The 24,265-nt window shown below is 40.0% G+C and overlaps 1 protein-coding gene across 1 annotated transcript in view; it reads right to left on the minus strand.

The window, feature by feature from the left end:
- Positions 1-7,402: 7,402 nt before the first annotated feature.
- Positions 7,403-24,265, minus strand: part of pdk2a (pyruvate dehydrogenase kinase 2a) — a 28,901-nt gene continuing 12,038 nt past the window's right edge. Inside the window, exons 4-11 of the mRNA XM_061931956.1 lie at positions 24,174-24,265; positions 24,004-24,093; positions 23,845-23,922; positions 19,155-19,231; positions 18,988-19,083; positions 16,797-16,907; positions 15,243-15,356; positions 7,403-7,941 (exon numbers count right to left, since the gene is read on the minus strand). The exon at positions 24,174-24,265 is cut by the window's right edge and continues 93 nt beyond it. Of these exons, the coding sequence (XP_061787940.1) occupies positions 7,798-7,941; positions 15,243-15,356; positions 16,797-16,907; positions 18,988-19,083; positions 19,155-19,231; positions 23,845-23,922; positions 24,004-24,093; positions 24,174-24,265 (802 nt within the window). The 3' untranslated portion in view covers positions 7,403-7,797. The remainder of the gene's footprint in view (positions 7,942-15,242; positions 15,357-16,796; positions 16,908-18,987; positions 19,084-19,154; positions 19,232-23,844; positions 23,923-24,003; positions 24,094-24,173) is intronic.

The following is a 24,265-nucleotide window of genomic DNA, read 5'->3' on the forward strand; positions in this document are numbered from 1 at the left end:
CGACTCCATGCCACGCCGCATTAGCGCAGTAATTGAGGCAAAAGGAGCTCCAACCAAGTATTGAGTATTGTACATGCTCATATTTTTCATTTTCATACTTTTCAGTTGGCCAACATTTCTAAAAATCCCTTTTTTATATTAGCCTTAAGTAATATTCTAATTTTGTGACACACGGAATTTTGGATTTTCATTTGTTGCCACTTCAAATCATCAAAATTAAATGAAATAAACATTTGAATGCATCAGTCTGTGTGCAATGAATAAATATAATGTACAAGTTACACCTTTTGAATGCAATTACTGAAATAAATCAAGTTTTTCAAAATATTCTAATTTACTGGCTTTTACCTGTATAGCACATGCTAACGTTTGGGCTCATTTTGCAGGAATACCCTCAAACGCTAACTTATTTTCATGTCGCCCGCCGCAACATTTTATGTGGCCCACCGCATCTTTTTGTTTGACCGCCACCTCATTTTATTTGGCCCGCCACCTCATTTTACGTGGCCCACCGCATCTTTTGTTTGACCGCCACCACATTTTATTTGGCCCGCCACCTCATTTTACGTGGCCCGCCGCTTCATTTTATGTAGCCGGTCGCATCATCTTATGTTGCCCGTGAAGCATTTTGTGTGGGCCGCTACATTTTATGTTGCCCGCCGGAACATTAAGTGGCCCACTGCATCTTTTTGTTTGACTGCCATCTGATTTTATTTGGCCCGCCACTTCATTTTATGTGGCCCACCGCATCTTTTTGTTTGACTGCCATATCATTTTATTTGGCCCGCTACCTCATTTTATGTGGCCTGCCGCGTCATCTTGTGTTGCCCATTGCATCATTTTGTGTGGCCCACAGCATCATTTTATGTGGCCCGTGAAGCATTTTGTGTGGCAGGCAACATTTTATGTTGCCCCCTGCAACATTTTATGTGGCCCACCGCATCTTTTTGTTTGACCGCCACGTCATTTTATTTGGCCCGCTGCCTCATTTTATCTGGCCCGCCGCGACATCTTATGTTGCCCGTTGCGTCATTTTATGTGGCCCACAGCATCATTTTATGTAGCCTGTGAAGCATTTAAGTGGCCCACCGCATCTTCTTGTTTGACCGTCACCTCATTTTATTTGGCTCGCTTCCTCATTTTATGTTGCCCGCCGCGACATCTTATGTTGCCCATTGCGTCATTTTATGTGGCCCACAGCATAATTTTATGTGGCCTGTGAAGCATTTTGTGTGGTACGCTACATCTTATGTTTCCCCCTGCAACATTTTATGTGGCCCAACGCATCTTCTTGTTTGACCTCCACATCATTTTATTTGGCCCGCTACCTCAATTTATGTGGCCCGCCGCATCATCTTATGTCGCCCATTGCGTCATTTTATGTGGCCCACAGCATAATTTTATGTGGCCTGTGAAGCATTTTATGTGGCCCACCGCATCTTCTTGTTTGACCGTCACCTCATTTTATTTGGCTCGCTTCCTCATTTTATGTTGCCCGCCGCGACATCTTATGTTGCCCGTTGCGTCATTTTATGTGGCCCACAGCATAATTTTATGTGTCCTGTGAAGCATTTTGTGTGGTACGCTACATCTTATGTTGCCCCCTGCAACATTTTATGTGGCCCAACGCATCTTCTTGTTTGACCTCCACTTCATTTTATTTGGCCCGCTACCTCAATTTATGTGGCCCGCCGCTTCATCTTATGTCGCCCATTGCGTCATTTTAAGTGGCCCACAGTATCATTTTATGTGGCCCGTGAAGCATTTTGGGTGGCCCGCAACATCTAATGTTGCCACCTACAACATTTTATGTGGCTCACCACATCTTGTTTTACCGCCACCTCCTTTTATTTGGCCCGCTACTTCATTTTACGTGGCCCCCAGCATAATTTTATGTGGCCTGTGAAGCATTTTGTGTGGTACGCTACATCTTATGTTGCCCACCGCGACATTTTAAACGGCCCGACGTGTCATTTTAAATGGCCCGCAAAATAATTTTATGTGGCCTGCCTCCTCATTAAGTGGCACGCCATGTCCTTTTATGTGGCCTCCTGCCTCATTTTATGGGGGCCCGCAGAATCATTTTATGTGGCCCGTCGTGTCATTTTACGTGGTCACTGCAACATTTTTAAGTGGCCGCCGTTTCTTTTTGTGTGTCCGCCACATCATTTTATTTGACCCACAACCTCATTTTATGTGGCCCGCCGCATAATTTTAAGTGCGCTGGTCGCGTCTTTTTATGTGGCCCACCGCAACATTTTATGTGGCCCAACGTGTCATTTAAATGGCCCGCAGAATCATTTTATGTGACCTGCCTCCTCATTAAGTGGCACACCACATCCTTTTATGTGGCCTCCTGCCTCATTTTATTGTGTGGCCGCAGCATCTTTTTGTGTGACCGCCATATCATTTTATTTGGCCCGCCACCTCATTTCATTTGGCCCGCCGCATAATTTTATGTGCGCTGGTCGCATCTTTTTAAGTGGCCTGCCACATCATCTTATGTTGCCCGCCGCAACATTTTATGTGGCCCAAAGTGTCATTTTACATGGCCCGCAGAATAATTTATGTGACCTCCTGCCTCATTTTATTGTGGCCCGTCAAATCATTTACGTGGCCTGTGGCGTAATTTTTCGTGGCCACCTCAACATTTTACGTGGCCGCGGCGTCTTTTTGTGTGACCTCCACCTCATTTTATGCGGCCCGCTGCATAATTTTATGTGCGCTGGTCGCATCTTTTTAAGTGGCCCGCGGCATAATTTTATGTGGCTCGTGAAGCATTTTGTGTGGCCCACTACATTTTATAAGGCCTGCCTCATCATTAAGTGGCACGGCCAACCGTTTAATGTGGCCTCCTGCTTTCATTTTATGCCGAATAATTTTATGTGGCCTGTCGCGTCATTTTTCGTGGCCACTGCATCTTTTTGTGTGATCGCCACTCCAGGAGTGTCAAATTTGTTTTTATTGAGGGCCACATTGCTATTATGGTTGCCAGAAAGTGTTCTTTTATTTCCAGCCTTTTGCAGGCCACATAAAATGAGGTGGCGGGCTACATTATAATTAAATGGTGGGCAATTTTAAAATGATTTGGCGGGGTACATTAGGATTATATGTGTCGGGCCACCATAAAATTATGTATCAGTCTACAATAAAATTATGTGTCGGGCCACCATAAAATTATGTGGCGGAACACATTAATGTTATGGGATGGACCACAATAAAATTATGTGGCAGTCTACAATAAAATTATGTGGCGGGGCACATTAATATTATGGGATGGACCACAATAAAATTATGTGGCATGCCGCATTAAAACAAAGTGGCGATCCACGATAAAACCATGTGGTGAGCTACAATAAAATGATGTGGCAGTCTATAATAAAATGATGTGGCAGTCTACAATAAAATGATGTGGCGGGTCACAATAAAATCATGTTGCGGAATACAATAAGATGATGTGGCGGAACACATTAATATTATGGGATGGACCACAATAAAATTATGTGTCGGGGCACAATACAATTATGTGGCAGGGCACATTAGTATTATGGGATGGACCACAATAAAATCTGTGGCAGTCTATGATAAAATTATGTGGCAGTCTACAATAAAATGATGTGTCGGGCCACAATAAATTATGTGGCGGGGCACATTAATATTATGGGATGGACCACTATAAAATTATGTGGCAGTCTATAATAAAATTATGTGTCGAGCCACAATAAATTATGTGGCGGGGCACATTAATATTATGGGATGGACCACTATAAAACTATGTGGCAGTCTACAATACAATTATGTGGCAGTCTACAATAAAATGATGTGGTGGGCCATGATCAAATTATGTGGCGGGGCACAATAAAATTATGTGGCGGAACACATTCATTTTATAGAATGCACCACAATAAAATTATGTGGCAGTCTACAATAAAATTATGTGTCGGGCCACAATAAAATTATGTGGCAGGGCACATTAATATTATGGGATGGACCACAATAAAATTATGTGGCAGTCTATAATAAAATGATGTGGCAGTCTACAATAAAATGATGTGGCGGATCACAATAAAATCATGTTGCGGAATACAATAAGATGATGTGGCGGAACACATTAATATTATGGGATGGACCACAATAAAATTATGTGTCGGGGCACAATACAATTATGTGGCAGGGCACATTAGTATTATGGGATGGACCACAATAAAATCTGTGGCAGTCTATAATAAAATTATGTGGCAGTCTACAATAAAATGATGTGTCGGGCCACAATAAATTATGTGGCGGGGCACATTAATATTATGGGATGGACCACTATAAAACTATGTGGCAGTCTACAATAAAATTATGTGGCAGTCTACAATAAAATGATGTGTCGGGCCACAATAAATTATGTGGCGGGGCACATTAATATTATGTGGCGGAACACATGAATATTATGTGGTGGACCACAATAAAATTATGTGTCGAGCCGCGATTAAATTATGTGGCAGGGCACATTAATATTATGGGATGGACCACAATAAAATTATGTGGCAGTCTACAATAAAATTATGTGGCGGGCCACAATAAGATGATGTGGCGGGGCACATTATTATTATGGGATGGACCACAATAAAATGATGTGGCAGTCTATAATAAAATGATGTGGCAGTCTACAATAAAATGATGTGGCTGGCCACAATAAAATGATGTAGCGGAACACATTAATATTATGGGATGGACCACAATAAAATTATGTGTCGGGGCACAATACAATTATGTGGCAGGGCACATTAGTATTATGGGATGGACCACAATAAAATCTGTGGCAGTCTATAATAAAATTATGTGGCAGTCTACAATAAAATGATGTGTCGGGCCACAATAAATTATGTGGCGGGGCACATTAATATTATGGGATGGACCACTATAAAATTATGTGGCAGTCTACAATAAAATTATGTGGCAGTCTACAATAAAATGATGTGTCGGGCCACAATACAATTATGTGGCAGGGCACATTAGTATTATGGGATGGACCACAATAAAATCTGTGGCAGTCTATAATAAAATTATGTGGCAGTCTACAATAAAATGATGTGTCGGGCCACAATAAATTATGTGGCGGGGCACATTAATATTATGGGATGGACCACGATAAAATTATGTGGCAGTCTATAATAAAATTATGTGTCGAGCCACAATAAATTATGTGGCGGGGCACATTAATATTATGGGATGGACCACTATAAAACTATGTGGCAGTCTACAATAAAATTATGTGGCAGTCTACAATAAAATGATGTGTCGGGCCACAATAAATTATGTGGCGGGGCACATTAATATTATGTGGCGGAACACATGAATATTATGTGGTGGACCACAATAAAATTATGTGTCGAGCCGCGATTAAATTATGTGGCAGGGCACATTAATATTATGGGATGGACCACAATAAAATTATGTGGCAGTCTACAATAAAATTATGTGGCGGGCCACAATAAGATGATGTGGCGGGGCACATTATTATTATGGGATGGACCACAATAAAATGATGTGGCAGTCTATAATAAAATGATGTGGCAGTCTACAATAAAATGATGTGGCTGGCCACAATAAAATGATGTAGCGGAACACATTAATATTATGGGATGGACCACAATAAAATTATGTGTCGGGGCACAATACAATTATGTGGCAGGGCACATTAGTATTATGGGATGGACCACAATAAAATCTGTGGCAGTCTATAATAAAATTATGTGGCAGTCTACAATAAAATGATGTGTCGGGCCACAATAAATTATGTGGCGGGGCACATTAATATTATGGGATGGACCACTATAAAATTATGTGGCAGTCTACAATAAAATTATGTGGCAGTCTACAATAAAATGATGTGTCGGGCCACAATACAATTATGTGGCAGGGCACATTAGTATTATGGGATGGACCACAATAAAATCTGTGGCAGTCTATAATAAAATTATGTGGCAGTCTACAATAAAATTATGTGTCGGGCCACAATAAATTATGTGGCGGGGCACATTAATATTATGGGATGGACCACTATAAAATTATGTGGCAGTCTATAATAAAATTATGTGTCGAGCCACAATAAATTATGTGGCGGGGCACATTAATATTATGGGATGGACCACTATAAAACTATGTGGCAGTCTACAATAAAATTATGTGTCGGGCCACAATAAATTATGTGGCGGGGCACATTAATATTATGTGGCGGAACACATGAATATTATGTGGTGGACCACAATAAAATTATGTGTCGAGCTGCGATTAAATTATGTGGCAGGGCACATTAATATTATGGGATGGACCACAATAAAATTATGTGGCAGTCTACAATAAAATTATGTGGCGGGCCACAATAAGATGATGTGGCGGGGCACATTATTATTATGGGATGGACCACAATAAAATTATGTGGCAGTCTATAATAAAATGATGTGGCAGTCTACAATAAAATGATGTGGCTGGCCACAATAAAATGATGTAGCGGAACACATTAATATTATGGGATGGACCACTATAAAATTATGTGGCAGTCTATAATAAAATTATGTGTCGAGCCACAATAAATTATGTGGCGGGGCACATTAATATTATGGGATGGACCACTATAAAACTATGTGGCAGTCTACAATAAAATTATGTGGCAGTCTACAATAAAATTATGTGGCGGAACACATGAATATTATGTGGTGGACCACAATAAAATTATGTGTCGAGCTGCGATTAAATTATGTGGCAGGGCACATTAATATTATGGGATGGACCACAATAAAATTATGTGGCAGTCTACAATAAAATTATGTGGCGGGCCACAATAAGATGATGTGGCGGGGCACATTATTATTATGGGATGGACCACAATAAAATGATGTGGCAGTCTATAATAAAATGATGTGGCAGTCTACAATAAAATGATGTGGCTGGCCACAATAAAATGATGTAGCGGAACACATTAATATTATGGGATGGACCACAATAAAATTATGTAGCAGTCTACAGTAAAATTATGTGTGGGGCCACCATAAAATTATGTGGCGGAACACATTAATGTTATGGGATGGACCACAATAAAATTATGTGGCAGTCTACAATAAAATTATGTGGCGGGGCACATTAATATTATGGGATGGACCACAATAAAATTATGTGGCATGCCGCATTAAAACAATGGGGCGGTCCACCAAAAAAAGATGCAGTGGGCCACAATAAAATGATATGGCGGCCTACATTAAATGATGCTGCCCCTGGGCCTTGAGTTTGACATCTGTGTGTTAGCATTTCAAATGTTTTTTTTTAACATTCACTCACAATTCCTGCAAAAGAGTTTTTGATATTTAAAACTATTTTTCTTTTGAGGCGGCCTGCTTTGTGATTGGACAACACCCATCTTTAAATCTTCTTTAATATCTCTGTTGTATTTACAAAGGTTCCTCATGGCAAAAGGAACATCCACCATGGCACAGTCTGGTGGTCGCATGTCCCTGACCACCAGGGGATCAGGTGACTGAAATATGCAAATGTCCGTTGAAAGGTGAGCACAGAGTGGACAAGAACACTTCAAGTCTGATCTTTCAGGTGCGGGGGACAACTTCTCCTCCTCGCCCGGCCGCCGCCGACACGCTGGGCGGCGCCGTCCTGCACGCCGCCGTCTTTCTGTCCTTCCCTCGCAAAGAAGCCAAAGTGGGGGCGAAAACAACATGCTAGTCTGTCTGGTCCGTGATGGCGCGGGGGTGCTGCGGGGGAGGGGCTGTAGGGGGTCTAGGTGGACCGGGGTCTACTTCACTTGGCCACCTTGTAGCTGCTGAGGTCCAGAGGTTCTCTGCTGGGGATGCACCAGTCGTCTGCTGCCTGCCTCACCTTGTAGTTCCTCAGGGCCGTCTTGTTGTACACCGGAAGCCTCTCGATGGAGTCTGTGGACAGCGCCTGCGGGACCAGGACCACGGATCAAGACCGCATGTGAGGACGAGGACCGCATGTGAGGATACTTTTGACAATGTTAGCATGCTAATGTTTTTTTTGCTAGCTTTTTAGCTCATTTTGCATGTTTTAAAAACTAAATATGATTTTTGATACGTTAGCTGTGATGCTAGCGGAGTGGTAATACGAGAGAAAGAAGGTGCGGATCTGGTAACAAATGAAGGAAGAATTAATTCCCAAGAAAAACAGCACAGGGTGCATCGTCTGGCGGTGGTTTGGCTTCAAGCGGGAATATGTTGAACAGTAATATGTCAAGTATGCGGCAAAAGCGTTGCTACAAAAAGTAGCACCGCTGCTAATATGTAGCATGATTTGAAAAGTCACCCGCTAGAGCAGGGGTCCCCAAACTACGGCCCGCGGGCCGGATCCGGCCCCCCAGCCTCCAAAATCTGGCCCACAGGAAGTCCCAAGTTAAAAAAAAAGGTTTTTAATTTTTCTTAATTTTTAGATGATTTGGTCCTGATGGCTTCATCTGGCCAGGATCTTCAGCTCTCACTGGATCGGTTCGCAGCTGAGTGTGAAGCGACTGGGATGAGAATCAGCACCTCCAAGTCCGAGTCCATGGTTCTCGCCCGGAAAAGGGTGGAGTGCCATCTCCGGGTTGGGGAGGAGATCTTGCCCCAAGTGGAGGAGTTCAAGTACCTCGGAGTCTTGTTCACGAGTGAGGGAAGAGTGGATCGTGAGATCGACAGGCGGATCGGTGCGGCGTCTTCAGTAATGCGGACGCTGTATCGATCCGTTGTGGTGAAGAAGGAGCTGAGCCGGAAGGCAAAGCTCTCAATTTACCGGTCGATCTACGTTCCCATCCTCACCTATGGTCATGAGCTTTGGGTTATGACCGAAAGGACAAGATCACGGGTACAAGCGGCCGAAATGAGTTTCCTCCGCCGGGTGGCGGGGCTCTCCCTTAGAGATAGGGTGAGAAGCTCTGTCATCCGGGGGGAGCTCAAAGTAAAGCCGCTGCTCCTCCACATCGAGAGGAGCCAGATGAGGTGGTTCGGGCATCTGGTCAGGATGCCACCCGAGCGCCTCCCTAAGGAGGTGTTTAGGGCACGTCCGACCGGTAGGAGGCCACGAGGAAGACCCAGGACACGTTGGGAAGACTATGTCTCCCGGCTGGCCTGGGAACGCCTCGGGATCCCCCGGGAGGAGCTGGACGAAGTGGCTGGGGAGAGGGAAGTCTGGGCTTCCCTGCTTAGGCTGCTGCCCCCGCGACCCGACCTCGGATAAGCGGAAGAAAATGGATGGATGGATGGATTTTAATCTTTCCTTTCTAATCCATTTTCTACCGCTTGTTACTCTCTGTGTCTCCTAGCTGCTTAGGCAAATCATATTGTCTAAACATTTATTTTCCCATCGATAACGTGACAATGTTAAAGGCCTACTGAAAGCCACTACTACCGACCACGCAGTCTGATAGTTTATACATCAATGATGAAATCTTAACATTGCAACGCATGCCAATACGGCCGGGTTAGCTTACTAAAGTGCAATTTTAAATTTTGCGCAAAATATCCTGCTGAAAACGTCTCGGTATGATGACGTCTGCGCGTGACGTCACGGATTGTAGAGGACATTTTGGGACAGCATGGTGGCCAGCTATTGAGTCGTCTGTTTTCATCGCAAAATTCCACAGTATTCTGGACATCTGTGTTGGTGAATCTTTTGCAATTTGTTCAATGAACAATGGAGACAGCAAAGAAGAAAGCTGTAGGTGGGAAGCGGCGTATTGCGGCCGACTTCAGCAACAAACACAGCCGGTGTTTCATTGTTTACATTTCCGAAAGATGACAGTCAAGCTTTACCATTGGCCTGTGGAGAACTGGGACAACAAAGACTCTTACCAGGAGGACTTTGAGTTGGATACGCAGACACGGTACCGTGAGTACGCTTCCAAACATTTGATCGCTTGCCCGTACGTGCGTGCCGCTATGTGCATGTCACGTAAATAATTCAATGTATACACCCTGATGATTATCTTGTGTGATGACTGTATTATGACTTAAACAAGTTGAAAAACTTATTCGGGTGTTACCATTTAGTGGTCAATTGTACGGAATATGTACTTCACTGTGCAACCTACTAATAAAAGTCTCAAAAAGTCTCACGTATGTAACTTTGGGGAAATATATGTGCTGTATGAACTTTGGGGAGGTGAACGGTACTTTGGGCTGTGGGATTGAGTGTGTTGTGCAGGTGTTTGAGTTGTATTGGCGGGTTATATGGACGGGAGGGGGGAGGTGTTTGTTATGCGGGATTAATTTGTGGCATATTGTGTTGTGGCTAATAGAGTATATATATATATGTCTTGTGTTTATTTACTGTTTTAGTCATTCCCAGCTGAATATCAGGTCCCACCCGCGTCTCACAGCATCTTCCCTATCTGAATCGCTCCCACTGCCCTCTAGTCCTTCACTCTCACTTTCCTCATCCACGAATCTTTCATCCTCGCTCAAATTAATGGGGAAATCATCGCTTTCTCGGTCTGAATCGCTCTCGCTGCTGGTGGCCATGATTGTAAACAATGTGCGGATGTGAGGAGCTCCACAACCTGTGACGTCACGCGCATATCGTCTGCTACTTCCGGTACAGGCAAGGCTTTTTTATCAGTGACCAAAAGTTGCGAACTTTATCATCGATGTTCTCTACTAAATCCTTTCAGCAAAAATATGGCAATATCGCGAAATGATCAAGTATGACACATAGAATGGACCTGCTATCCCTGTTTGAATAAGAAAATCGCATTTCAGTAGGCCTTTAAATGTTGATTAACATCAATGTTAATTGATGTTAAATAACAAAACAGATTATAAAGACTATGTATGTATGTATATATACAAATATATATACACACATATATATATGTGTATATATATATATATATATATATATATATATATACATACACACATATATGTATATAGACACACATATATATATATATACACACATATATATATATATATACACATATATATATATATATATATATATATATATATACACACACATATACATATATATATATGTATATATATACTGTACATATATATAGATATGTGTGTATATATATATATATATATATATATATATATATATATATATATACACACACACATATACATACAAATACATATATATATATATACACACACATATACATATATACACACAAATACATATATATATATATATATATATATATATATATATATATATATATATATATATATTAGGGATGTCCCGATCCAGGTTTTTGCACTTCCGATCCGATACCGATATTGTTTTTGCACTTCCGATCCGATACCGATACTGACCGATACTGGCCTATCCGAGCATATATTAAAGTTTAAAGTTATTTAGCCTACTTAGTTGTCAGAATCATGTTGAAAAGGGTTTTAGTACTCTTGATAACAACTAGCCAGCTGAATTCGGGGAGTTTGAATAATACACAATGGTTGGTAACAAGAAACTGACCTGTTTATTCAAGGATAAACACAAAATAGACAAAATTATACATGACAAACAGAAATGGCATCATTGAACTAGGGCTGGGCGATATGGCCTTTTTTAAATATTGCAATATTTTAAGGCCATATTGCGATACACGATATATATCTCGATATTTTGCCTTAGCCTTGAATGAACACTTGATGCATATAATCACAGCAGTATGATGATTCTATGTGTTTTGATTGATTGATTGAGACTTTTATTAGTAGGTTGCACAGTGAAGTACATATTCCGTACAATTGACCACTAAATGGTAACACCCCAATAAGTTTTTCAACTTGTTTAAGTCGGGGTCCACTTAAATTGATTCATGATACAGATATATACTATCAGATATATACTATCATCATAATACAGTCATCACACAAGATAATCACATTGAATTATTTACATTATTTATAATCCAGGGTGTGGAGGGGGGGCGCCGGATGTAAGTGTCAAAAAGACAGCCAAAAGAGTTTGATATGAGAATAAATCTAAAGTTAAAATATAGGGTAGAAATGCACCCATTTGCAGGAAATGTAGTCTTGATTTTCAAAATTTTCTTTCAAGGCTTGCATGTCTACATTAAAACATTCTTCTTCATACTGCATTAATATATGCTACTTTTAAACTTTCATGCAGAGAAGGAAATCACAACTAAAAAAATCACTCATTTTTTCATACGGTGTTGATGTGGAAGTTTGATGGTGTGGGCGTGTGGCACCGAGTGGAGATAAGCGTCTCGACAGACCTTACAATATTTGAACAATGATGACGAAAACTGTTTTCTCTGTCGTGTCCGTGTCCGTGTCGAAAATTGTTATGCGCTTATTTTTTTATTTGATTTTGTGCGTGGCATAGATTTTGCCGTGCGCAGAGGACGCTTAAGCAGTGCGAGTGCGCAATTGCACAGGCGCGCACCTTAGAGGAAACGTTGGTCACACGGCTGCGCTAGCATCACAGCTAACGTTAGCCATGCTGCTACCTCTCTGCTGGGAGAGGACGTATACGTATGTGACGTATGACGTGACAGTATGTGACGTATGACGTGACAGTATGTGACGTGTGTAAGAAGGTGCACTTGCTGTCTGTGAGAGGGAGACACAGGAAAGAGTGAGAAGAGCCTGTCGTGTAATGCCAGCAGCTAAAAGCAACTGCGTGAGAATCCGCAAAACTGTGGATGTGTTGAAGGTGTGCTGGAAAATGCGGAACGGAAATTAGGGAGCAGCAGAAAAGTGGAATGTATTATTTAAATCGGTGTGTTGGAAAACACGGACCGGAGTTTTTTTTTAAACTGGATCTGGATCGGCATTTTCCCATGCCTTGCCGATACGCATTTTTTTTTGCAAATATTGGCGGCCGATCCGATCCAAATATCGGATCGGGACATCCCTAATATATATATATATATATATATATATATATGTATGTGTGGGGAAAAAAAAATCACAAGACTATTTCATCTCTACAGGCCTGTTTCATGAGGGGGGGTACCCTCAATCATCAGGAGATTTTAATGGGAGCATTCGCATACCATGGTTTATATAGGACACAGAGTGGGTGGGTACAGGCTGGCCTAGGGGCGTGGTGATTGGCTCATGTGTTACCTAGGAGGTGTTTCCGTCTATGGCGGCATGCTGTTACAATTTCGCTGCGCTTGTTGAGGGATGACAGGTCTGGATGGTAAATAATAAACAGTTTCTCTTTCAAGCATAGGTTGCATCTTTTATTATCACTATTGTAAGGTGTGCTGGATGCAAGAATTTGCCATGTTATTGAATATTCAACATTATTGTCTTTGAGGTCCCAAATGTGTTTGCTGAGTTCTGTGGTATTTCGCAGGTTTTTGTTCCTGAAAGAAATACCACAGAACTCAGCAAACACATTTGGGACCTCAAAGACAATAATGTTGAATATTCAATAACATGGCAAATTCTTGCATCCAGCACACCTTACAATAGTGGTAATAAAAGATGCAACCTATGCTTGAAAGAGAAACTGTTTATTATTTACCGTCCAGACCTGTCATCCCTCAACAAGCGCAGCGAAATTGTAACAGCATGCCGCCATAGACGGAAACACCTCCTAGGTAACACATGAGCCAATCACCACGCCCCTAGGCCAGCCTGTACCCACCCACTCTGTGCCCTATATAAACCATGGTATGCGAATGCTCCCATTAAGATCTCCTGATGATTGAGGGTACCCCCCCTCATGAAACAGGCCTGTAGAGATGAAATAGTCTTGTGATTTTTTTTTCCCACACATACATATATTGCGCTCTACTACGGTATCGAGCACTATTTTTTGGATAACCTTATTAAGACATATATATATATATATATATATATATATTATATATATATATATACTGCCGGGCCCCCGGCCAAATTTTTTTAACCCAATGCAGCCCCCGAGTCAAAACGTTTGGGGACCCCTGCGCTAGAGAATGAAGAGTGCTTGAAACTCCACATGTCAACATCTCCGTTCGGTGCCACACCAACTAAATGCCGAGGCAACCATTTTCACATCAACACCGTATGAAACAAATAGTCACCAACAGAAGGAGATAACGTCCGCAGAAACCTACCACATAGCGATTTGATTTCCTATTATGCAGCTCATTTTTATTAGACAATTATTGAAATATCTTGTGTGACATCATGCACAAAAGTGTACTTTATTTGTTTTAAACTATTGTAGTGGCGTTCTGTACAAAAAGTGCACTTTAATTTAGTGTTGTTTTGATATGTCATCTTAGTGACATCATGCACAAAAGTGCACTCATAGCTTGTTTTAAAATGTCTCTGACAATCTTGCACTTTCTGTTTTGGAAATGACATGAATGTTTGTGCCACTGCTTAATAACTGTTTAATAAATACACTTTTGGTAAATGGACTTAGTTGTGATGTCCCTCTCTGCATGAAAGTTTAAAAGTAGGATATATTAATGCAGTATGAAGAAGAATGTTTTAATGTAGACACATAGAATCATCATACTGCTGTGATTATATGCATCAAGTGTTCATTCAAGGCTAAGGCAAAATATCGAGATATATATCGTGTATCGTGACATGGCCTAAAAATATCGAGATATTAATAAAAGGCCATATCGCCCAGCCCTACTTTGCATGTTGTATTGCCGTGTGTATACCGTATTTTTCGGACTATAAGTCGCAGTTTTTTTCTATAGTTTGGCCGGGTGTGCGACTTATACTCAGGAGCGTCTTATGTGTGAAATTATTAACACATTACCGGAAAATATCAAATAATATTATTTAGCTCATTCACGTAAGAGACTAGACGTATAAGATTTCATGGGATTTAGCGATTAGGAGTGACAGATTGTTTGGTAAACGTATAGCATGTTCTATATGTTATAGTTATTTGAATGGCTCTTACCATAATATGTTACGTTAACATACCAGTTGGTTATTTATGCCTCATATAACGTACACTTATTCAGCCTGTTGTTCACTATTCTTTATTTATTTTAAATTGCCTTTCAAATGTCTATTCTTGGTGTTGGCTTTTATAAAATAAATTTCCCCCCAAAAATGCGACTTATATATGTTTTTTTCCTTCTTTATTATGCCTTTTCGGCCGGAGCGACTTATACTCCGAAAAATACGGTACTCAAAAATGTGCTTAAATTGTAGATGCTATTTTAAACGTGTTATGATGCAATAAGCCAGCCCGAATTATAATGTGTAAAAGTGCTAATATATTTGTGGCGGCCTTCATGAGCTCACCTTCAAGTAGATGACGGCGTCCGTGCCGTGGCCCTCCATGGAGTACAGCTGCAGGTCGCCCTGGAAGTACTTGGCGTAGAGACGCGAGATGGGCAGCCCGTACCCGAAGCCGGCCTGTACACGGAGAGACAGTTTTGAGGGTGTGAAAATACTGGTTTTACTTTGAAATGACTGGTTTTACTTTGAAAATACTGGTTTTACTTTGAAAAGACGCCCCCTAGTGGCCGTGGGCTACATTACAAGCTGATGATCTTGCAGTTGTTTCCTACTTCTCACCTACTTTGAAGCAGCATGTTACTTACTCTTGCAAAATACATATATATATATATATATATATGTATGTGTGGGAAAAAATCACAAGACTATTTCATCTCTACAGGCCTGTTTCATGAGGGGGGGTACCCTCAATCGTCAGGAGATTTTAATGGGAGCATTCGCATACCATGGTTTATATAGGGCACAGAGTGGGTGGGTACAGGCTGGCCTAGGGGCGTGGTGATTGGCTCATGTGTTACCTAGGAGGTGTTTCCGTCTATGGCGGCATGCTGTTACAATTTCGCTGCGCTTGTTGAGGGATGACAGGTCTGGACGGTAAATAATAAACAGTTTCTCTTTCAAGCATAGGTTGCATCTTTTATTACCACTATTGTAAGGTGTGCTGGATGCAAGAATTTGCCATGTTATTGAATATTCAACATTATTGTCTTTGAGGTCCCAAATGTGTTTGCTGAGTTCTGTGGTATTTCGCAGGTTTTTGTTCCTGAAAGAAGCCTTGTGATTGTTCCATCTGGTTTTGAATTCTCCCTCGGTTAATCCTACATATGTGTCGGATGTGTTAATGTCCTTGCGTATTACCTTAGATTGGTAGACAACTGATGTTTGTAAGCACCCCCCGTTGAGAGGGCAATCAGGTTTCTTTCGACAATTACATCCTTTGTTGGTTTTGGAGTCGTTCTGTCTGAGGGCCGACGGCTCATTTGCAATTGTTTTGTTGTGGTTTGAGATGATTTGTCGTATATTGTTCATGCAGCTGTAGCTCAATTTAATGTTGTTCTTGTTGAATACTTTTCTTAGGATGTTGTCTTTGGGAAAGTGTTTGTCAATCAGATTGAGGAATTTGTGTCCAATGTTCGTTGAGACGTTTTTGCTGTATGGGGGGTTGTACCAGATGATGTCGTTCCGTTTTCTGTTCTTTTTTGGCTGGTTTCCTGGCGTGGGTTCATAGGTGAGGGTGAAATTGTATCCGCTTTCATCAAGGGCTTTTTGGTACGGGGGGGTTGCTTGGTCAAATTCAGCTTTGCTAGATGACAGCATCGATAGCCTTTTATTGATTCCGGTAGGTATTCTTTTCGTGGTGGCGGGTGGGTGGTTGCTGTCATGGTGCACGTATTGGAGTGTTGTGTTGGGTTTCGTGAATGGTTGGTAGCTGTTATTTCTCAGGTTGAAAGTGACGTCAAGGAAGTTGACGGTTATATATATATATATCTACTGTAATGGCCCCTATATCCTTGTCTGCTGAACGGAACCTGTCCACGCAGGAGTGTGGGAACCCACCAGTGGAGGTCGGACGTGTTCTCCCATCTGTGGCGCCGGGGCGGTGGAGTACAAGTAGCTGAAGAGGTTCTCGATCCGGCGGAAGGGAACGCCGCCTCCCTTGTCGCTCACCTGCCGTGAAAATAGAGCGGGCGTTATTGTCAGGTGATGTCAGAATAATTGTATCTAAGTTATCACAAAACTTTGTGTTGCTAAGAGTTCCCGGCGAGCAGACAAAAGCTGTCTTTGATCTTACCAATCAAAAGGCTTGTAAAACGCCACTGTGTAGGATGGGAAGCGACATGAAGGTGTCGGTTTCTTTGATGTATTGTAATCCACAGGAAGATTTTGTCTTGACCCGAGATCTACAAAGCGGAGAGGAAGCAGGGCCTGACCCCCCTCCAGGGACCTTTTCTTTGAACTGTTTTGTGACCAAAGGCAGCGGCTGTTTACGACCCCCTTCCTTTAGAAACAGCTGTTGCCATGTAATCAGGGAAAGTCCAAATAAAAGAGGAGGCGTACAATCTTTCGTCAGTGTACAAAGGTACGGGTCTACGCGTTTCTCCTCATTGAGCCAAATTTAATTCTGTCTCTGTTTGATTCCTTGCTTCTTTGTCTGTTTAATAGATGTCGTCAGTGTTTGAACCTGACACTAGTGGCCACGATAATTCACAAAGTTAAGCTTGTGACGCGATAAGTTGATCGATGCGGACACATTTGTTACTGGATACGTTCTAATACTGCCATGGAGACTTTGTATGTGTAAGTCATATGCAACTATAATTATTTGATACTTGTTTATATTGACAAATGTGCTGTTTTATTGTTCAATGATTATTCCCCATGTCTCGCTTGTGTGCTACTGTGTGCTTGGCTGTTGTGTAGCTGCTAGTTTCTAGTAGCCTACAGCCTAGCATGTTTACCTTTTGTAAAGGACTTTAGTAAAATAGAAGAAATTGTGTGTTTATTGGAGGACATTTAGATGTTAACTTTGCAGAAGTAAACAGGCTGCAGGACTGCTTGTATCGCACATGATATCACACAAAAGTAAAGACGCTGCGGGACTGCTTGTATCGCACATGATAGATATCACACACAAGTAAACATGCTGCAGGACTGCTTGTATCGCACATGATGTCACGCACAAGTAAACTGTGGCAGGACTGCTTGTATTGCACATGATATCACACACAAGTAAACAGGCTGCAGGACCACTTGTATCGCAAATTATATCACACACAAGTAAACACGCTGCAGAAATGCTTGTATCGCACATGATATCACACACAAGTAAACACGCTGCAGGACTGCTTGTATCGCACATGATATCACACACAAGCAAACAAGCTGCAGGACTGTTTGTATCGCACATGATATCACACACAAGTAAACACGCTACAGGACTGCTTGTACCGCACATGATATAACACACACATATGCTGCAGGACCGCTCGTATCGCACATGATATCACACACAAGCAAAAAACCTTCAGGACTGCTTATATCACACATTATATCTCACACACACAAGTACACATGCTGCAGAACTGCTTGTATCACACATGATATCACACACAAGCAAACACGCTGCCAGACTGCTTGTATCGCACATGATATCACACGCAAGCGAACAAACTTCAGGACTGCTTGTATTGCACATGATATCACACACAAGTAAACTGTTGCAGGACTGCTTGTATCGCACATGATATCACACACGAGTAAACACGCTGCAGGACTGCTTGTATCGCACATGATATCACACGCAAGCGAACAAACTTCAGGACTGCTTGTATTGCACATGATATCACACACAAGTAAACTGTTGCAGGACTGCTTGTATCGCACATGATATCACACACGAGTAAACACGCTGCAGGACTGCTTGTATCGCACATGATATCACACACAAGTATACAGGCTGCAGGTCCGCTTGTATCGCACATGATATCACAGGCAAGCAAACAACCTTCAGGACTGCTTGTATTGCACATGATATCACACTCAAGTAAACTGTTGCAGGACTGCTTGTATCGCACATGATATCACACACAAATAAACACGCTGCCGGACTGCTTGTATTGAAGCTTATGTCTGATATCAGACTAATATCATGATACTCCTTGTGATAATAAAACATATCTTCTTTCAAGTGTGTATAAAAAAAACTACATTGTGTCCACAAGGGGGCAGCAATGAAAGGCTAACACACCTTGATGGACACGTCTTCTCCTCCCAGAGACACCAGAACATGGACTGGCGGCAGGTCTCGGTTCTCGTGCCTCTCTATGGTGGCCCTCATGGCGTTCTGCCCCAGAAGAAGACAGGTGTGGTTAACGCGAGCTGCTGAGAAACGTGTCGGCGTCACGACGGCCTTACCTTGAAGAGCTCAAAGAGCATGTGGTAGAGGTGCGAGGGCACGTAGACGATGCTGACGGGCTGCTGCTTGCTCTTGCCTGCATCCAGAAAAGACTGAGTGATGTACTATATATACACATACATATACATATATATACATATATATACACATATATATATACACACATATATATATATATATATATATATATATATATATATATATATATATATATATATATATATATATATATATATATGTATGTGTGGGGAAAAAAATCACAAGACTATTTCATCTCTACAGGCCTGTTTCATGAGGGGGGGTACCCTCAATCGTCAGGAGATTTTAATGGGAGCATTCGCATACCATGGTTTATATAGGGCACAGAGTGGGTGGGTACAGGCTGGCGTAGGGGCGTGGTGATTGGCTCATGTGTTACCTAGGAGGTGTTTCCGTCTATGGCGGCATGTTGTTACAATTTCGCTGCGCTTGTTGAGGGATGACAGGTCTGGACGGTAAATAATAAACAGTTTCTCTTTCAAGCATAGGTTGCATCTTTTATTACCACTATTGTAAGGTGTGCTGGATGCAAGAATTTGCCATGTTATTGAATATTCAACATTATTGTCTTTGAGGTCCCAAATGTGTTTGCTGAGTTCTGTGGTATTTCGCAGGTTTTTGTTCCTGAAAGAAGCCTTGTGATTGTTCCATCTGGTTTTGAATTCTCCCTCGGTTAATCCTACATATGTGTCGGATGTGTTAATGTCCTTGCGTATTACCTTAGATTGGTAGACAACTGATGTTTGTAAGCACCCCCCGTTGAGAGCGCAAACAGGTTTCTTTCGACAATTACATCCTTTGTTGGTTTTGGAGTCGCTCTGTCTGGGGGCCGACGGCTCATTTGCAATTGTTTTGTTGTGGTTTGAGATGATTTGTCGTATATTGTTCATGCAGCTGTAGCTCAATTTAATATTGTTCTTGTTGAATACTTTTCTTAGGATGTTGTCTTTGGGAAAGTGTTTGTCAATCAGATTGAGGAATTTGTGTCCAATGTTCGTTGAGACGTTTTTGCTGTATGGGGGGTTGTACCAGATGATGTCGTTCCGTTTTCTGTTCTTTTTTGGCTGGTTTCCTGGCGTGGGTTCATAGGTGAGGGTGAAATTGTATCCGCTTTCATCAAGGGCTTTTTGGTACGGGGGGGTTGCTTGGTCAAATTCAGCTTTGCTAGATGACAGCATCGATAGCCTTTTATTGATTCCGGTAGGTATTCTTTTCGTGGTGGTATATATATATATATATATACACATATATATATATATATATATATATATATATATATATATATATTTGCTAACAGTTAGCACGCTGATCAACTAGTATCAAGTAACAAAAAAATTTAAGCAAAATTAGCTAAAAAAAAAACTAGCATGCTAACATTACTATGCTAAAACTCTACAAATAGCATGCTTACAGTTATAATTTGTGAAATACCAAAATAAATGACACTATGCCTGTTAAATTGGATAACAAAAAGGTAATGTTAGCATGCTAAAATATACCAAAATATATTACTCTGAGGTGTGTACCTGGAAAATGTGTTTAAAATGCTAGCCTGCTAGCGCTAGCATGCGTCAAGTGCCAGAATATATTACTCTGAGGTGTGTACCTGCTAGCATTAGCATTAGAGCCGATAAATGCTTTAAAATGTAATATCGGAAATTATCTGTATCGGTTTCAAAAAGTAAAATTAATGACATTTTAAAAAGCCGCTGTACGGAGCGGTACATATCCGGTAAAACACGGGCGTAGGGCATACTTGCCAACCCTCCCGATTTTCCCGGGAGACTCCCGAATTTCAGTGCCCCTCCCAAAAATCTCCCGGGGCAACCATTCTCCCGAATTTCTCCCAATTTCCACCCAGACAACAATATTGGGGGCGTGCCTTAAAGGCACTGCCTTTAGCGTCCTCTACAACCTGTCGTCACGTCCGCTTTTCCTCCATACAAACAGCGTGCCGGCCAATCACATAATATATACGGCTTTTGCACACACATAAGTGAATGCATGCATACTTGGTCAACAGCCATACAGGTCACACTGAGGGTGGCCGTATAAACAACTTTAACACTGTTCCAAATATGCGCCACACTGTGAACCCACACCAAACAAGAATGACAAACACATTTCGAGAGAACATCCGCACTGTAACACAACATAAACACAACAGAACAAATACCCAGAACCCCTTGCAGCACTTACTCTTCCGGGACGCTACAATATACACCCCCCGCTACCACGCTTTTCTGGCATTTTTAAAAAAAGAATCAATGTATAGTTTTTAAAAAAATGTATACTATTATTGAAAGTATTGTTTTTTTTGACGAATCGATTATTTTTGTAGAATCAATGTTTTTATTTTTTTAATGATACTATTATTGATACTGCTGCTTTGAGCATTTTCTTGGTTTTCTTTTTTTGGCCATTGTGTTATTTTTTTGGAATCAATTTTTTCTTTTAAAAATCTATTTTTTTTAATTATTCTTTGTTAAATTTATATTATTGATACTGCTGCTTTGAGAATTTTTTTTTCAAGAATATTTAAAAAAATATATACATTTTTTGTTTGATACTGCTGCTTTGAGAATTTTTTGGTTTTCTTTTCTGGGGCAATTATTATTATTTTTTTAGGAATCTATTTTTTTTGTAGAATCAATGTTTTCATTTCTTTTAATTGATACTATTATTTATACTGCTGCTTTGAGCATTTTTCGATTTTCTTTTCTGGGGCAATTTGGTTGTTTTTGAACAATCGATTTTTTTTTTGTAGAATCAATGTTTTTTAATGATACTATTATTGATACTGCTGCTTTGAGCATTTTTTTGTTTTTCTTTTTTTGGCCAATTTGTTATTTAAAAAAAAAAAAAATTTTTTTTTTTTTTTTTTTAATCCTTTTTTAAATGTATATTATTGATACTGCTGGTTTGAGAATTTTGGGGTTTTCTTTTTTTGGCATTAAAAAAAATAAATGTATAGTTGTTGTTTTTTAAATATATACTATTATTGGTTGATACTGCTGCTTTGAGATTTTCTTTTTAAGAATACATTTTCAAAATTAATTTAAAAAAGTATTGATACTGCTGCTTTTGAGAATTTTTTGGTTTTCTTTTTTGTGGCAATTTTTTTTGAAGAAGAAGAATCGATTTTTTTTGCAGACTCAATGTTTTTATGTTTTTTTAATGATAATATTATTGATACTGCTACTTTGAGCATTTTTTTGGCCAATTTGTTATTTTTAGAAATATTTTGTTGTTGTTTTTTTTATCCTTTTTTTTAAATGTATATTATTGATACTGCTGCTTTGAGAATTTTTGGGTTTTCTTTTTTTGGCATTAAAAAAAATAATCAATGTTTAGTTTTAAAAAAAAAATACTATTATTGATTGATACTGCTGCTTTGAGAAGTTGTTTTTTTTAAGAATCACATGTTTTAATTAATAAAAAAAATATATTGATACTGCTGCTTTGAGAATTATTTGGTTTTCTTTTTTGGGGCAATTTGTTTTTTGAAGAAGAATCGATTTTTTTGTAGAATCAATGTTTTTATATTTTTTCAATGATACTGTTATTGATACTGCTGCTTTGAGCATTTTTTTGCCAATTTGTTATTTTTTTGGAATCTATTTTTTTTTTAAAGAATTTCTATTTTTTAATTATTTTTTAAATGTATTATTGATACTGCTGCTTTGAGAATTTTGGGGTTTTATTTTTGGCATAAAAAAAAATCTATCTATAGTTTAAAAAAATATATACTATTATTGATTGATACTGCTGTTTTGACTATTTTCTTTTTTAAGAACCACATTTTTAAATTAATTAAAAATGTTGTATTTATACTGCTGCTTTGAGATTTTTTTCATTTTCTTTTTTGGAGCAATTTTTTTTTTGGAAGAATCGATTTTTTTGGTAGAATCAATGTTTTTATATGTTTTTAATGACACTGTTATTTATACTGTTGCTTTGAGCATTTTTTGGCAAATTTGTTATTTTTTAAGAATTTTATATATATTTTTAAAGACTTTTTTTTTTTTTTTTTTAATAATTTTTTAAATGTATATTATTGATACTGCTGCTTTCAGATTTTTTTAAAGAATCAATTTTAAAATTATGTTTTATTGATACTGCTGCTATGACATTTTTTTAAATTTATTTTCAGGGGCAAATTGAATTCTTTGAAGAATCCAGTTTTTTTGTAGAATCAATGTTTTTATTTCTTTTAATTTATACTTTTATTGATATACTGCTGCTTTGAGAAACATTTTTGGGAAACTTTATTAAGAATCAATTCTAAATATATTTATTTATCTATTTATTTATGTAAATTTTGAGATTTTTTTGGCTTTTTTTTTTTTTAGTGATTTATTGATTCCTTCAGGAGAGTTCCCTCGGGAAAAAGTATAGTATTGTGTTTATTAAGTATTGTATTTGTAGGTCTTCTCAATTGCTTTTAATTTTCCTGACGGAACTCTCCTGAAGGAATCAATAAAGTACTGTCTATCTATCTATTTCTATCCAACATTTTGTAAAGATGGGACTGGGTTGGAGATGAGTGAACGGCACCCTCTGCTGGTTGCTAGCAAGTAGTGCACCTATTTAGACCTCCATTGCATGTATTGACAGGTTTAGCTGTTATGTGTGTGTGTGTTTACTCACCACTCATCTCCTGGAGATGGAGGTCGGGCGAGCGCAGGTAGTAGTGCTCGCACAACATCTTGGCGCTGTGGTAGGCGTCTGAGCAGGAAGGACAGAAGCAGGAAGTGTTTAAAAGGTGGAGGAAGAAGTCGAACATGGAAACCTCGGTGGACATCGCACCTTGGACGACGTCGCCCACCTGGCAGTGTGGCTCGATGCTGCCGATGGTGTTGGGGTGCACAGGGTTGGTGGTACCGTCAAAAATCAGAGCTTTAAAGAAATTAAGCAGTTTTGTCAGAAACGCAGAAGCAGAGTGTGTGTGTGTGTGTGTGGTTGTCATGGTTACTGACTGTGCTGGTTGATGAGCATGCGAATGGAGATGCGGCTCATGTAGAAGCGGTCCAGGAAGTACTGGATGTTCTGGTTGGTCACGGCGTCCTGC

The sequence above is a fragment of the Nerophis lumbriciformis genome, linkage group LG39 (assembly GCF_033978685.3).
Source record: "Nerophis lumbriciformis linkage group LG39, RoL_Nlum_v2.1, whole genome shotgun sequence".
NCBI lineage: Eukaryota > Metazoa > Chordata > Actinopteri > Syngnathiformes > Syngnathidae > Nerophis > Nerophis lumbriciformis.